The sequence below is a fragment of the Teleopsis dalmanni genome, chromosome 2 (assembly GCF_002237135.1).
Source record: "Teleopsis dalmanni isolate 2A chromosome 2, ASM223713v2, whole genome shotgun sequence".
In the NCBI taxonomy this organism is placed as follows: domain Eukaryota; kingdom Metazoa; phylum Arthropoda; class Insecta; order Diptera; family Diopsidae; genus Teleopsis; species Teleopsis dalmanni.
The window spans coordinates 20,301,838-20,316,657 of record NC_051847.1 but is presented as its reverse complement, the minus strand read 5'-3'; the positions used below and the strand labels follow the sequence as shown (position 1 = coordinate 20,316,657).

At 31.2% G+C, this 14,820-nt stretch overlaps 1 protein-coding gene across 1 annotated transcript in view; it reads right to left on the bottom strand.

Moving 5' to 3' along the window:
• LOC119674067 (protein Wnt-5-like) overlaps nucleotides 1-14,820 on the bottom strand; it is a 106,834-nt gene that overhangs the window by 115 nt on the left and 91,899 nt on the right. Inside the window, exons 4-5 of the mRNA XM_038085191.1 lie at nucleotides 12,936-13,116; nucleotides 3-501 (exon numbers count right to left, since the gene is read on the bottom strand). Of these exons, the coding sequence (XP_037941119.1) occupies nucleotides 3-501; nucleotides 12,936-13,116 (680 nt within the window). The remainder of the gene's footprint in view (nucleotides 1-2; nucleotides 502-12,935; nucleotides 13,117-14,820) is intronic.

Sequence of the window (14,820 nt, the reverse complement as noted above, 5' to 3'; positions counted from 1 at the left end):
GCAGTGTCTTCCTCAGATGATTCTTCCTGTTTTGGTGGCGCCACAGAAGATGACTTTAACAATGTGTCCTTTGAACTTGCTGTCACGACTGTTGGCAACTGACTGTTGCTGTTGCTGTTGTCATTGCTGCCACTACTACTGCTACTACTGCTGCTAATACCACTGTTACTCATGTTGTTTGCATCATTCTTGACAGTTTTATTGAAAATTTGTTGATTGTTGTCATTGTTGATATTTTCTATTGTTGTACTGGCTGTTGTTGTTGATATATTAGTTGGTGCTTTCAAAGTTGTTGCTGCTGTTATGTTGCGTGCTGATTTCATCGTCGTTGTAGTAACATTAATTTTCTTAAAAGTTGCAGCAACTGCGCCAGCATCATCTGCTTGCATTTGTTGGTTACGTCTTTGATGAAAACGACCACGTTTACGTTCAGGATTACCAGCACCACGTGTACCACGTCGTGTTTCCTTCTCACGTATATCAATAAAATCAGTAGCAAACCTATAAAAAATATATATACTCGAAATTAATAGAATTTTAAATTTGAGCTTATTGAATATTTGCTTAGCATATTGCTTCGAATATAATTTCCTTACTTTCTTTAAAGTCAGTTTTAATCTTAATACATATATACATACATATATACTCGTACATACACCATATACCATAATAATTTATCTGCAAGCGCAAATCTCAACAGCAAATGCCGCAAATTTACCCCACAGGACTTGTTTATTATTTGTTGTTGTGCAATAAATTTACATGTTGGCCATGAATTAGAAATCGTAACATAGCAACAAAACGCCCTTCGAGAATAACCATTAAGCTTAATTGCATTTGCTGCACTTTGTTGTAATTGCATATATCCTGAAGGAATGTTTTTAGTGTTGATAAGATTTACATAAACGCTGTGTTGCGGAGTGTTTCAGGGTGTGTTTGCAACATATTCGAGAGGAGGGTTTGGGAGGGTTCAACTGTTAAATAGCCGGCAGTAAAAAATATGTGACATATGTGTTTTTGTTCAAAAAACAAGGTAAATTAGAGATTTATTTTGGGAATTAAGTCTTTTTAGAATAAGAATTAAATTTATGAAAACAGAGATTTTTTGTGTTTTGTATTGCCAGCAGCTGTTGTTTTAAAAAATTAGTTTTGGTAGTAAACTCTTCTTCATAAAAGGATTATAAAAAGCTTGTAGCTTGTAATAATAAATGCAACTAATTTGTTACAAGTACGAGTACTCATAGTTACTTGGTAAACTATAAAAACATAACTTATTTCTTTGCCTCAAGTCAGAAAAGAACCATTATTGTGAGAATAATGTGCTTCACGTTCATATATGTTAATGCTTCTTTAGTCTTATCGTGTTGTGCACACATTCTAGTTAAAAGGTTAAAAACCCTAATTTGCTTCCTACACTCCATCACATTAACCCTAAATGTAAACAAATCAGCACGACACAATTTGAGTCTTTAGTGAAACATTTGCTGATGTTAAGTTACTTCTGATGTAATATATGAGCATGTTTATGCATTTGCAGCAAACAAACTTATAAAAAATTTCATATAAAAATATACTATAAGTTAGTAAAATAAACAAAAAATAAATAAAATAACAAGGCCTTAAAGCTGTTGTGCGAACATCGTGCCGTTATTATCACCTCCTTGCCTCGTACCCGAGAAACGCTATTAAAACAGTAACATTACACGCATATGCTCGTCGCTGCATACCCGAGGCTTATCTGTCAATAACTTGGCAACATTGTTGAGTTGTGTAAAGTCCTTGTATGCGGAAACAAGGCGCGCCAAAAGTTACACCAATAAAAAGATTACAAAATGTGCAGTAAAGAATATAAAAAAATTTAATCTAAATATTACAGTCCTTTTGTTTGATTGCCACTTGTGAGCTACATTTTCAAACAGAACTGTTAACTTATTTATGTTTATGTTCCGCTGCGTACAATGAAAAGTCTTCTATATGATCTAAATGGTACAGATCTTCACAGACATGTCAACGAAGTTGACACCTGTTTAAAAATATGTGAGAGACAAAGCACTAAAACACTTTGGAAATAAATGTAACCATTCGAAACAAACACTAAAGTAATTAAGTAGCAAGAAATGGTAAGTGAATCGAATTCTTCTCAATTAGCTAAAAAACCGTTTTAATTCCTTGTAATTATGGGCAGAAGGATGGGCTTATCAGAACAAGTCAATGCATTGATAAATGCAAGTATCTGATCAATACCAATATTGGAATATGGCCTGGTTTGTTGAAACATATACTTAATAAGTCTTCCGGTTGCTCCTTTTCGATCATCCATAACCATGCTTTTCAGAAAATTCGGCAGAGCAAGCCGAGTTTGGTTCCATGTCGTTCTATAGTTTACTGCCACGTTAGCACAGATACTAACTTCCGATGCTTCCGATTTATTTATAAACTAGCTAAGAGCTTGTTCTTAACTTAGAATTTAAAGTAAACAAATTTAAAAAGAAGTTATATGTGTAAACACTTAAATTTAAAATTCACTCAACTTTTCCAGCCAGACACTAATAGATTCACTTACAATTGCGAGTAGAAATGCTGATAGACAAAAAAACAAGAGCAACAAAAACGAAAATCAATTCACAAAGTATGTCTCACTATTTGGGTTTATATAGTAAAGATGAAATGATCGGAAAACTTGCTAGAATACAAAACATATAGATCAAGTTCAGCTACAGGAAAAAACTGTTATTGGAGAACAATTGGTTTGCTACTTTAAAAGAGGATTAAGTAGCAAAAATACAACTTTTATAAGATCAAAAAATATATAGACTAGAATGTACTGCGATCTATAATATTTACTATGCTATAGTTGGCAAAAGTACTGTAAGCCAATTGAAAGTTTAAAGCTATTGATAAATTTAATAAAAAGTCTTAGTTCAAGATCCCGACTAAATAGTAACCAAATTCTTTATTTACGATAAGCGCAATTAAAGGAATTAGAGCTATTGTTAAACCTAACAATATCTTTTGATTTAAAATCCCAGTTATATAGTAACTAGATTTTTTCTTTCTTTGTGAGTTTCACAGTAATATATTTTTTATTGACATTACAGAAATGAATAAAAAACAGTCACTAGTTATCTAAACAGTTTTAGTTTGATCAAAATTTATGAATTAAATAAAACTTTAAAAAATTATAAATAGTACTATTTATTAAATTAAGTTAACTTATAAAAAATACATAACAAAGTTATCACTAAGTATTATTATATTTTATTTAAGCCTACACTAGTTTACTATAAATACGTGCTGTGAAGTGAATATATTAATAGCCAAAGAGTTACAAAATATGACTAAATTATTTACCAAAAGATATATGCTTCACATGTCAAAATCTGAACATATAACTTCTTTCAATTGTTTGAAGCAAAATACTCGTAACATGGACTGCAAGTATATTTTTATAACCACTAATAAAACTTGAACCCAATATCATGTACCATACCCGACATGAAAACGAAATTGGACGAAGCTTTGGCTAAGGACAATTAACTATCTATTTTTTTTTTCTAATACAGCAATTAGCAACGATAATTTATTGTTAGCTCTATTATAAGTTGATTATTAGAAAATTCTGTAAAAAAATAAAATAAAATTACAAAAAAAAAATACATATACCAAAGTGAAAGAAATACTGGATTGATGTTCGCGAAAGTACACAAGATGAAGAACTTTAATTGGTAACGAGAATTACACAAACTGACTTTAAGGATTCCTAAGGTATTTCAGTTACCAGTTATCATTACAAAACTAAAGCAATAAATTGTAATTACTTTTATAATCTTTTTAATCAGTTAACTGTAAATAAATGGAGAAGTTGTGCCTTTCAGCGTTGTTCGTATGCTAGCTATTGCGGGTCTTCTAGTCTGTGTATTTACAACGCTAATCTGTGGTATCACAAAGGGCCATTATTTGAGCTCAAGTGGGGTTTGGGCACAAGGCCACCACTTCAACCTAACCTAACCTAGCTGGAAACATACGTAAAAATAATTTTTTTTAAAGAAGAAAAAATTAATTATATCTTTTTGCTTTTATAAAAAAAAAATGAGTTCAAATTAAAGGTTCCAAAAAATGGCTAAAGCTTTTTACATGCAGTGCGGTATTCTTTACTTATTTAAATTCTGTATATTTTATAAAATTCAGTTAATTAACAATTTGTTACTGAAGTGTTGCCAACGTTTAGAGTTTCCAATTACTTAAACTTTTATGCTAAACGCATGTTGTACTCCTACTCTTCTCAAGTTTTCTTAAGTTTCAAAGTGACGAAGGATGGAAGCCAAAAACACTCGTATATTGTATAACAAGTGCATTTAAGGAAATTCGTAAAAAGTTTAAATAAATCAATATTTATCAAAATATTATTATATATTCTGTTAGATAAAAATCCAAAAAAATTTAAAGCTTTACTTAAGTAAGATATTTTGTAACAAAACATTGAACACAAATATCATTGCAAGTCGGTTAATCTGCTTAGTATCTTAAATCGAGAAGCCAGCTTAGAAAGTGTAGGGTGCTTAAAAAAATTACACTTGGTTAACTTTAAACAATCGCTGCAGTGGGTGGAAGAAGAAATAGCAACTGTTGCCACAGTCAGTAAAAAACAGCATTTGGTAAAAGAAACAAAATTATGCCAACAAAAATCTCCAAAACATAAATATATAAAGCACATTGAGCAAATATTTAAGAGCTACTCTTTCAATAGTTTCACAAGAATATATTTTATTCATATTTATGCATATTTTTGCTTATTTTGTTGTTAAAATAATTGGATTTGCTTGATACTTAGATAAATGTTTATATAATATTTTACCAAAGAACCACATAAGTTTGAAAACACATATTGACTTCCAGATAAAAAAACTCATAAGTTAACGAAATTTTTCAAACTATAAAAACTTTGCTTACAGCGCGAAGGGACGGACGTACGAGTACCAAGTAAAACAAATTTTACATCCTTTTTTTTTTTGGTAGTTTCTGTTAAAAAGTTTTCAGTTTTCAAAAGATGCATCTTAGCACAGATGAATGGGGCACTCTTTTAAGTATTCGCCTGAAAAAGTACAATGGCAGTCATAATGTGTGACTGTATGTGTGAGTGAGCAAGTGTTTGACGACAATAAACAACGCCATTTTTCATTTTAACATTTCTGCATAACAGGACAACAGCAATGAAGAGGTAGTTGACAACTACAAGCAACAGAAAATGTTAATGTATGTGCACTTCGAGGCAAATTTGAGTTCTGTTCAGCAACAAAATGTTACTAAAATGCTGCAATAAAACTTTTGTTTTATGTGCTAAATAGAAATGAGAATGGAGAGACGGAACGGGACGGGACGGGACGGTAAACTGTTCTTCACTTGGTAAACAATAAATATAGTAAAAACTTTTTATATAAGTTTTTAGTTTTTTATGTTCGTTGTAAAATGAGTAACAAAACATATGCAAAATTCTTAAAGTTTTCATAAGAATTATGAAACTGATAAGTGCGATTTTGTTTAAATCGAAAAAAAAAACACAATTTCTTTTTAGATTATAGAATGTTTAGAAACAAAAGGAAACAAAATAAGATAGAAAAAGATTATTTCATATGAAAATAAAACTATTCACTTGAATTTAATATTTATGGATGTATCATAAAATTAAAAAAAAAATAGGTTAGGTTGAGTGATACCGGCAATCCTAACGCTACTCTTTAGCATATTGATCTTATAAGAAAGAGGTTTAAAAACCATCTTAAATTTTTGAAAAAGCATTTTAGAGGCAGCTCTTTAAGTAACCTAAGAACCTCAAAGTATAGAGCCCCTAAAACAATAAATCAGCGCGGCGTATGTGTTGGGCAATTACAAACCAGATGTGAGGCACTCAACTGCCACAGAAATAATTAAATGGGACATCCAATCTTCTAGTATTGTTCCTTATTTCATTGTGAAGCGTGAGCAAACCTACCACAAGACTGATGTCTTCACGGGGCATCTCAATAACAGTACAGGATTTTTTTTCAAAAAAACGGACTCCAATAGAAACCTAAAACTCTACTCAGTTCCAATGCAGAAAGTACTGTTAAAATTGCATTTACGAAACTAGTCCAAAACATAGAACTCCAAAAAGTAATCTTCATCAATAACCGCACAGGTTGGTTTAAAAACATAATTTTTCATTATCTAGTATGTGATATCAAAATAGCCTAAGAGTTAATTGTAACTCCTAGTAGGGGAAGCGGTGTCACTATTAAAACCATTACTTAACGTTTTAGGTGTCTGAATTTTATAAAATAGATTGCATCCTACTAATAAATTTTGCGTCTAAAAACTTAAAAAGTAAGACTTTTTAAAGTTTTACTATTATTCACATTCATATTATGAATCAGCAGAATATATGTTGTGAGTTTTTTTCTGTTACTATATTTATTGTGATTCCCACCCTTAAAAAGTTCGTTCCAGTGATAAAGGTACATTTGCTCAATGTATTCTATCTTTGAATTCAATAGACACATTTTTATAGTGAGGTTAAAATCTGTATATTGTTTCTTCACAATTTCTCCTTGACAAATTACTACTAATATAGAAGTTTATTCATTATCATCCTAACATTAATTCAAAAACTCAATAATTGTATATAAAATTCGTTCATAAAATTTTTAATAGAAACCTTTACAGCGCAAAATCCAAAAGGTTGTACAAGTCATCATCAAAATAATTACTTTAGCTATTTTTTATTAGCTCGTGTACTTGCCATATATCAATTTTAATTTGCTACCTTTCAATAAAGGACATTTTATTGCTGAAAATATCGTACACAATTGTCCTTTTAATCAATCACAGGAGCAATATGGACTCCAATAAAACATGGTAAGACTTCAAAAGCAGAAGTAAGTATTTTAATACCACTGCGAACAAAGGCCAACAATGGCCAATAACGTGTGATTGTGTGAGCATTTGTCACATAAGAGTTAGCACCCTTTTTCCATAAACAAGCCGCCGAGCCACCCACATGTTCCACACGTTACGTTCCGTAGCAAATGGAGAAGCACTTGCAACCGAATTTGGTATCCTAATAGAAGCACCACAATTGTGTGCGTTTTATAACCACAATTTTTATTTGTTTACACATAGAAATAGCAAGAGGAATAGCAAGACACAAGTACTGCGGCAGTGCCATTTCCGAGCCAAGTAAATACTTACACATATGTTTAACGTAAGGCTGAGTGCATGCGTTGTGTAGGAACGTAAACACTTACGTTGAAAAGGCAACAAAAATTAATGGCGTCATTTAAACTGTATTGACACGACTTTTGTGGTAATCCTTGAATATACCTCTTCCTTTGTGTTATGACTGCTATGTGGCACTTAGGTGCCCATAAGCTGCTGTATTGCGAACAGAGTTTATGTTCGCTTGCATATGCGCCGGTATGGGGTCTGTGTGTATGTGGTGTTTAATAATTACAGTAATTTTGTTTTAATCCTGAATATTTATTTCGAAGCTTTCATGTGCATTGAAAGTACTTTCTTTAGAGATTAAGAGCATTTTTGTAATGTCCTGATTCCGATTGGCTTCCACGAAGGTTAATATCGAACTAAGTCCAAGAGTGCACGTTATATGAATTGCAAAGTTTTGCCATTATTGTCAGTACTTAATAAAAATGAAAATGACAACTAAAAGAAGGAAAAATTTCTCTTGAATAATGGTTGGTCTAATACAGGAAAGTACATTTTCCATTATTGACTTAAAAAATAAAATTCGATATACTTGCGTGCTGTGTTTACCAGGCGCAAAGCTTTCACTACCACAAACTTTAGCTGAACAATGACTGTAAAGAAAAACCAATTTACAGAGTGAACTGTAGTGTATTTTTTTCCTAAAACCACAACGTTTTTATTCTCTTCGTTATATGCGTTCAATATTTGCTCCAAGTGCTCCACAAGCCATCCACTTACACAACTTTGCTGTGCTCCTGCTGAAAAGGAACATGGCACGCGTCACAAATTAGAAAAAAGCGCAAAATTTATGCTGGAAGCATAAAATCGTGATTGCAAATGTGGCGTCTGGTTGATATTTAATTTCTTGGATGTGATTTCGTGAAGCATTAAATCAAGTCTAATGTGTCGCATTAGCGTTTGTTTACGTTCAATACGTGCATATTTCTACCATGGCTTCCGGTTTTATCGGAAGCCCTAATGATTTTTGTTGATTTTTATCCGTTTTTTCAAACTAATGTAACAGGTAAACAAGCTTTGGTAGCAAGTAGAAACCGGAAATAAATGTCTGTTAAACATACATATGTCAACAGACATATACATATCCCGGATACATATTCCTATATGCGAAGTATAACGTTAACGTATAGAAATGTTAACGTTGGTACAAAACTCAGTCATCTTTAGTCAATTTTATCGAAGCTATTAATAAACTTTTACTACTATATCACGTTTTTTTGTATTCTATTGGGTGCATTGTATATTATTTCTAACTTTCATAACGTTTCACAATGTTCTATGTGCTATTCTAAAACGAAAGCAAAATAAATCCTTTACTCATTTTTCACTTTCTAAACTTTCACATTTGAATTTTTCTTTTGCTGGGCGCTCAGCTTTTCATTTCACTGTAAAGCTTAGGCAAAAGTTTGCGCTCTTTTCAGTGTTTTGTGTTATCCTTTATGCCAATGTAACAAACGTTCAAGGATATTTGAACATTTGGAGCAATTGGCCTACAACAGCTAGGACTTAATTCTTTTGCTTTGCCTTAACCATGCATCGGCATTTGCAACTTGCACATTTTTGGGGTTGTTTTATTTCCATTGGAAGAGGAGCACAGAAAAGTTATAGTGCAAATTGAAACAGTGGAGAGTATTTAGAGCTTAGATAGACCAATACATGTGAATACAATACTTGGTTAGTCATGACAATCACATTTATTTCTTTATTGGATTTTAACAGAGGATAAACAAAGTAAAAGGCAACCAAGGAATAGTTTTTTTTGGCTTAAAAAAATTTTTTTATGGAATGAAAGAATGAAATAAAACTATTGAGTATAATTCCATTTAATACTTATTCCTTTCAAATAAGTAATTTCTTCAAACCATTATATACACGCGTGTATTAATAATATTTCGTTATTTGTTAAAAGAGTTATTTAATAATTAATTAATATATTTTGTTTATTTCATAAAAAGTAATTTAATCGGAAATTCAGCAACTCAATTAATAAGTAAATCACACACACTAAGTTATTGTTAAAAGATTCACAATAAATAAATAATTAATTTCATTAATTGGAAGGAAGTACTTATTTTTATTACTTAATTATTATTATTATTATTATTATTCATTTCATAACCTTCATTAATTGAAATATTCATTTTTTGAAATTATTTGCTTATGCAAATTTGAACTTACTTAACATTAAAAACTTACTGACTACGAAGAATGAAACACACTCTACTCTGACTTACAGTTTTATTACTATGATTATTATTGCAATATTACTATAAACTTTTTTTATTATGTTGACTCGAGTTATTTCAAAACCCTTCTTTACACCTTGACTGGTTTATTGTTTATCACTTCATCAGAGTAAGCAATAATTGACCTCAGATCTGCATACCTCCCCGAGGAGCATCTAACTATTCTGAGATTTGGTAATGCGGTGTTGGTAATTCTATAAGTTTTCGTAAATAATTTCAGGGCTCTATCCTTTATGTATTTTTTGATGGGATCAATCTTGAGGCCGCTGAGGATGTCATTTGTCCTAATGTACCATGGTACATTAAAAAGTCTTCTCAGAGCCTGGCTTTTTGCAATTTCTAGCTGGCGAATAGTAGTGTTTGAAGCATCGTTTCTTAATTAATTTCCAAAGATGTTATGTGTCTGCGAAGAATCAAATCTCGTTTAAGGCCAACAACACTTAATTTTTTGGAAAATTAAGACTGTCAAACATTGAAATCTGTCAAACAATGGTTTCTGAACTTGAGAGCAGACCTGTTCTATCATATGGTCCGGAAGCAACTGACGAATCAAGCGAATACCGAGCTAAAGTTAAGCTAATATTGAAAAAATAGCGCTGAAGCCATTCATAAATCAAGGTCATAACAGTTTTCTTTGATTATAGTGGGGAGGGATGTGAATATCCTCTGTCAAACCAAATTCTTAACAAGGAATATATTTTAGACATAAGTTAAAGTTTACGTAAAACTATTCTTGAAAAGATGTCAGGACTATGAGAAGATCATGCATCGTCTTATACTACATTGGCTCTTCGAGACCATTTTGCCATAAATTCAACTAACATAATTTCATAACGATTTGGCATCGTGTCACTCTTCTGGCTCTTCTCGAAACTCAAAAAGACCACTTAGGGGACTTCTCATTCAGGATCCAGAAACCAATAGGAACTCAACAGGATCATATGATCCAAACTTACTAATTATTAAAAACATTCGAAATGTAAAACATGAAATAATATTTAAAAAGAAATTTTACTGACTGTACAAAAGATGTTTAATCTTAAAAAATTGAATTTTTTTTCTGCATTAAAATTTATATTTATTTACAATAGAGTAAATAAACGTAATTTTGTAATTTTAGTGTCATCAAAAAGTTTAGTTGGACTTAAAGCTGAATTGTCCGTAACATTGTGGATTACAGCATCAATTATGTGGGGTTTTAAATATTTTCTTTTTATTCAGAATTATATTTTTATTATCTGCAAAAAACCAAAGGCTAATATTAACTCAGTGAATTATGACCATGCAGTCAAATTAAACTACAAATCCCTCCCAGTCTAGTTAATCAGAGTGTAAAAAAGCAATATAATAAATAGTACGTTATAGCACCAATTGCTCGTTTTAACCTTTTCATATTAATGAAAAAAGATTTGCATAAAACCCCGGCAATTTTTATATATAAATCAAATTTATTACACGTTCGGAAAGCCGTAATAAAAAAACTAAAATTTTAAAACAAAATATTATGATTGATATAATTTGGCTGGCAAACTGACATTACAAATAAGTACTGTTATTAACAAAATACACTCTCGGAACACCACAAAGAGGCCTTCTCCGCCAGACATTTACCACAACATATTTGCATCAATAACTGAAAATGTTTGTGGGGAGAAACTGAGGTCCACCATAATTTATGCACCCCCACGGAAACCCGTCAAATTTTTGCATTAAAACGTTTGCTATCCACGTAACTGAGACAGCCAAATATATGAAACAGTTAAAAAAATAATAATAATAAAAATAAAAATATAAAAAAATAAAAAAATACAACAAAAATCTGAAAAATTATATGAACTTGGAAAAACAATAAATTATTGTGCCAGAGTTGAGTGAAAATTCTGCTGCATTTATGTGTAATTTCAATAAAAAATAATTTTATATATTCGCAGTGAAAACAAATGTGTAAAAATATTTAACGATTTTCTTTATATCAATGAAAATGTTTCAAATACTAACAGGCATAAGGACACCCTAAGCAATATGTGTTAATAGAACTGAATGATATGAAAATGGCAATCTCTAAAATTTTGGATTGACTCTAACTAAAAGGCGTTATAAAATCAAATCAAAAATTGTTTATGATTGAGACTACTGACGACTTTAGTATTAAATAAATAAAGATACGAATTAATATACAAAGCTCTGTGAATAGTTAATTACCAATGCATAGCTGGTTTTGCATAACAAAGTCAGAACTGCAGCAAGAACAACAAATAGTTTGTTGGACAACTTAGATCAAATTATTATAGAAAGACCGCTCATACAATTACTATAAGCTTTAAACGAGAAAAAGTTCAATACTAACTACTCAAACTACTAAAAAATATCTTCCGAAGATCTATGGTCTCTTACGCGTTGGCGACGAGTATCGAATTAGATGGAACAGTGAACTTTATGAGCTATACCGCGACATTGATATAGTTAAGCACATACGAAATTCAGCGGCTTCGCTGGCTTGGTCAGGTCGTGCGAATGGAAGAAAGTGCTCAAGTTAGAAAGGTGTTTGATTCGGTATCCGCAGGTGGAAAACGCGGTTGAGGTAATCCGCATCATCGGTTCAAAGACCAGGTGACCAATGGTTTGGGGCGCTGGGTACTACCAACTGGTGACAGCAAGCTACTAATCGGGCTGGCTGGTGGAGGCTACTCGATGCGGTCAAGGACGACTCACGTCTGTAATAGTTGGTAAGTAGTATATAAAGTAACTACTCAATTGACTTATATTATTGCTGATATAATTCAAAAGACGGTGTGTATATTATTTCTTCTTATTTGCATATATAGCGATAACTGCAGATTACAGCAGTTATCGCTATACACGCTATACTTACACTCCATAGCAAATATGGAGTGTAAGTACAAACTGAAGATTTATTGACAAAAAATGTCTTGAGTTCCCGTGAAGTCTAGAAATCTAGAAGATTATTTAAATGCGTAGTAGAGCTCTATTTTATTCTTAATATGTTTTCACAGTTATTTAAAAATGTGCAAAATATTTAATAATAATTAAATATTAATTTAAAGTTTTGAACTTTAACTATTAAGTGTCACTAAAAGGATATAAGTTCATTTCAACACATACGTAAAAGGCTACCAAACAGCCTTTTAAATAAAGTGCATAGGGTATAAAAAAAAAGAAAGGGTGCAAAAATAATGACAGTCTAGTGCAATTACAGATATTTAAGGTTATGATTTGGGGTCCCTCAGATTTATTATTGCACTTAATTTTAATGAAAATTTTTTACGCTTATTTTTCTAAATTAATATAAAAAATCTAACTGAAGTGTGAATATAAAAATAAAAAATTTGTTCTCATTTTTCTATTTTCTATTTCCTTAATTTTAAAAATTATTATGCCACATTTTATTTTAAATTGTATTTAGGCACTTACTTGTACGCATATTCCAAATTATCGCCACATCCACCCCAAGTCCAATCGTCGTGCAATTGTTTTGGTCTGGAACCGCGCGAGCAGCCACACGAAGCCAATTGACCATCTCGACAGGCACGTGCTATAAAACTTGTAACAGTGGCGGCAGCCAAGGCATGAATAAATGCCATTTCCGGTGAACCTAAGACAAAATTAAAATTTGGTGAAAATTAATTAGGTTGAATTTGAAACATTAAACATAAAATATAGCTGATGCTTGAGGCATGCAACAAATGGCAGCCAATTTACATTTTTTGGATTTTATAGTGCCATGCCGAGCAAACAACACAGTCATAGTCAAAAAAGAAACAAGCATTTATAAAGCTTTGACATCTAACAATGTAAGTGATAAGAGTTTTCAAGTTATTGTGCCCCTTTTTAAGTAAATATCTTCGATTGCCCTGTGCTCGTACACATCAAAGTCACTGCCGCCTGCAACAACAGATGCTTAATATTCCTTAAGGTGTATAAGCAAACTGTCATTAACTGCTGTCGACAATGATAAAGTTTGTTTTAATAATGAAGATTTAATAAAGTTAATATAATGCCGAGTATCTGCCAGTAACAACAGCATCTTCCGAGTGTATCTCACAGATACAAACTATGTATTGTATAATGTTACTAATATAAGCAACAGACACGAGAATGAATGCCATCGAATGTCAAATCAATTTGAGGAGAAGATGCCGACTTAATAATTATGATAGTTGGCAGCCTTCGCTGCTGAGAAAACTTAAGAGCTCCAAACTAACACGGAATAGTTACGAGTATATTCAGTGGAAGTTGATCAAAATTATCATTCTTAAGCAGCTTTCACAAATGCATTTGATGTTAATAATTTCTATTAAAAAAGTTTTATGTTTTTACTGCTCTGCCTTTTCGTCTTGTTTTACGTATCTCATCCTTTGAAATGCGTCACAGTGACACTGTCATATTAAACTTTTGGATAGAAGATATTTTTTATTACTTAACCACTTAAATATTTTCTGCTTTCAAATAACATTGCTACTTAGTTGAGCTCGGTTTGGTTTGGGTTTTGGGTAAGAATAACGATTGGGTACACAACGGTTCTCGAACATCGATTTCGACTTATATTTATGCGGTTGAGTAAGTTTTAATGAAAAGTTGATTTAAGCCGATTACAAGGGCATGAGTTATAAGCTTCGTGTCACTGGACAGGAATGGCATAGTATGCTTTTTTATTTTATATCGTATTAGGGAAAACCGAATGGTCAAAATATTTTTTATGTAGTATTATTATAAAAAAATAATAGAAAAATTTCACTTTCATAAATATTTATATGTTTACATGAGTATTTAATTATTTATTTGCTATAAATTTTGAGTACTTAATTATTTATTTGCTATAAATTTTATATTTTTTATAATTATATTTTAATTATGACTCATAAATAAATATATATTTTTTTTACATTCAAATATTTTTAGACCCTTTGAAATTGAATTGAGTGATTTATCTGAACAATACTTCAATGAGACTAACATATGTACATATCTTAAAAAAATGTGGTTTAACTCATTTTAAAAATTATTTATTATTTAACTTTAAAATAATTAATTTTTTAAGATGTTAAAATTTTTAATAAATAACATTGTAAGGAGTAAAGTAATAAATTTATAAATGGTTTTTATGGTAGATCGGAAACTTGTTTGGATCCCAAAGCAAATTGTGCTAACATTTTGGTCGCAGTGCTTTGATCCGTTAGGAGCTGGTACCCTGTTTATTTCTCTTCTATCATTTGAAAAGTTTATGGTTTTTAATGAATTTTCTTTGTTATATTATTCTTATTATCAATTTCTTACTCAAATACTGTTTGGTTTTGAT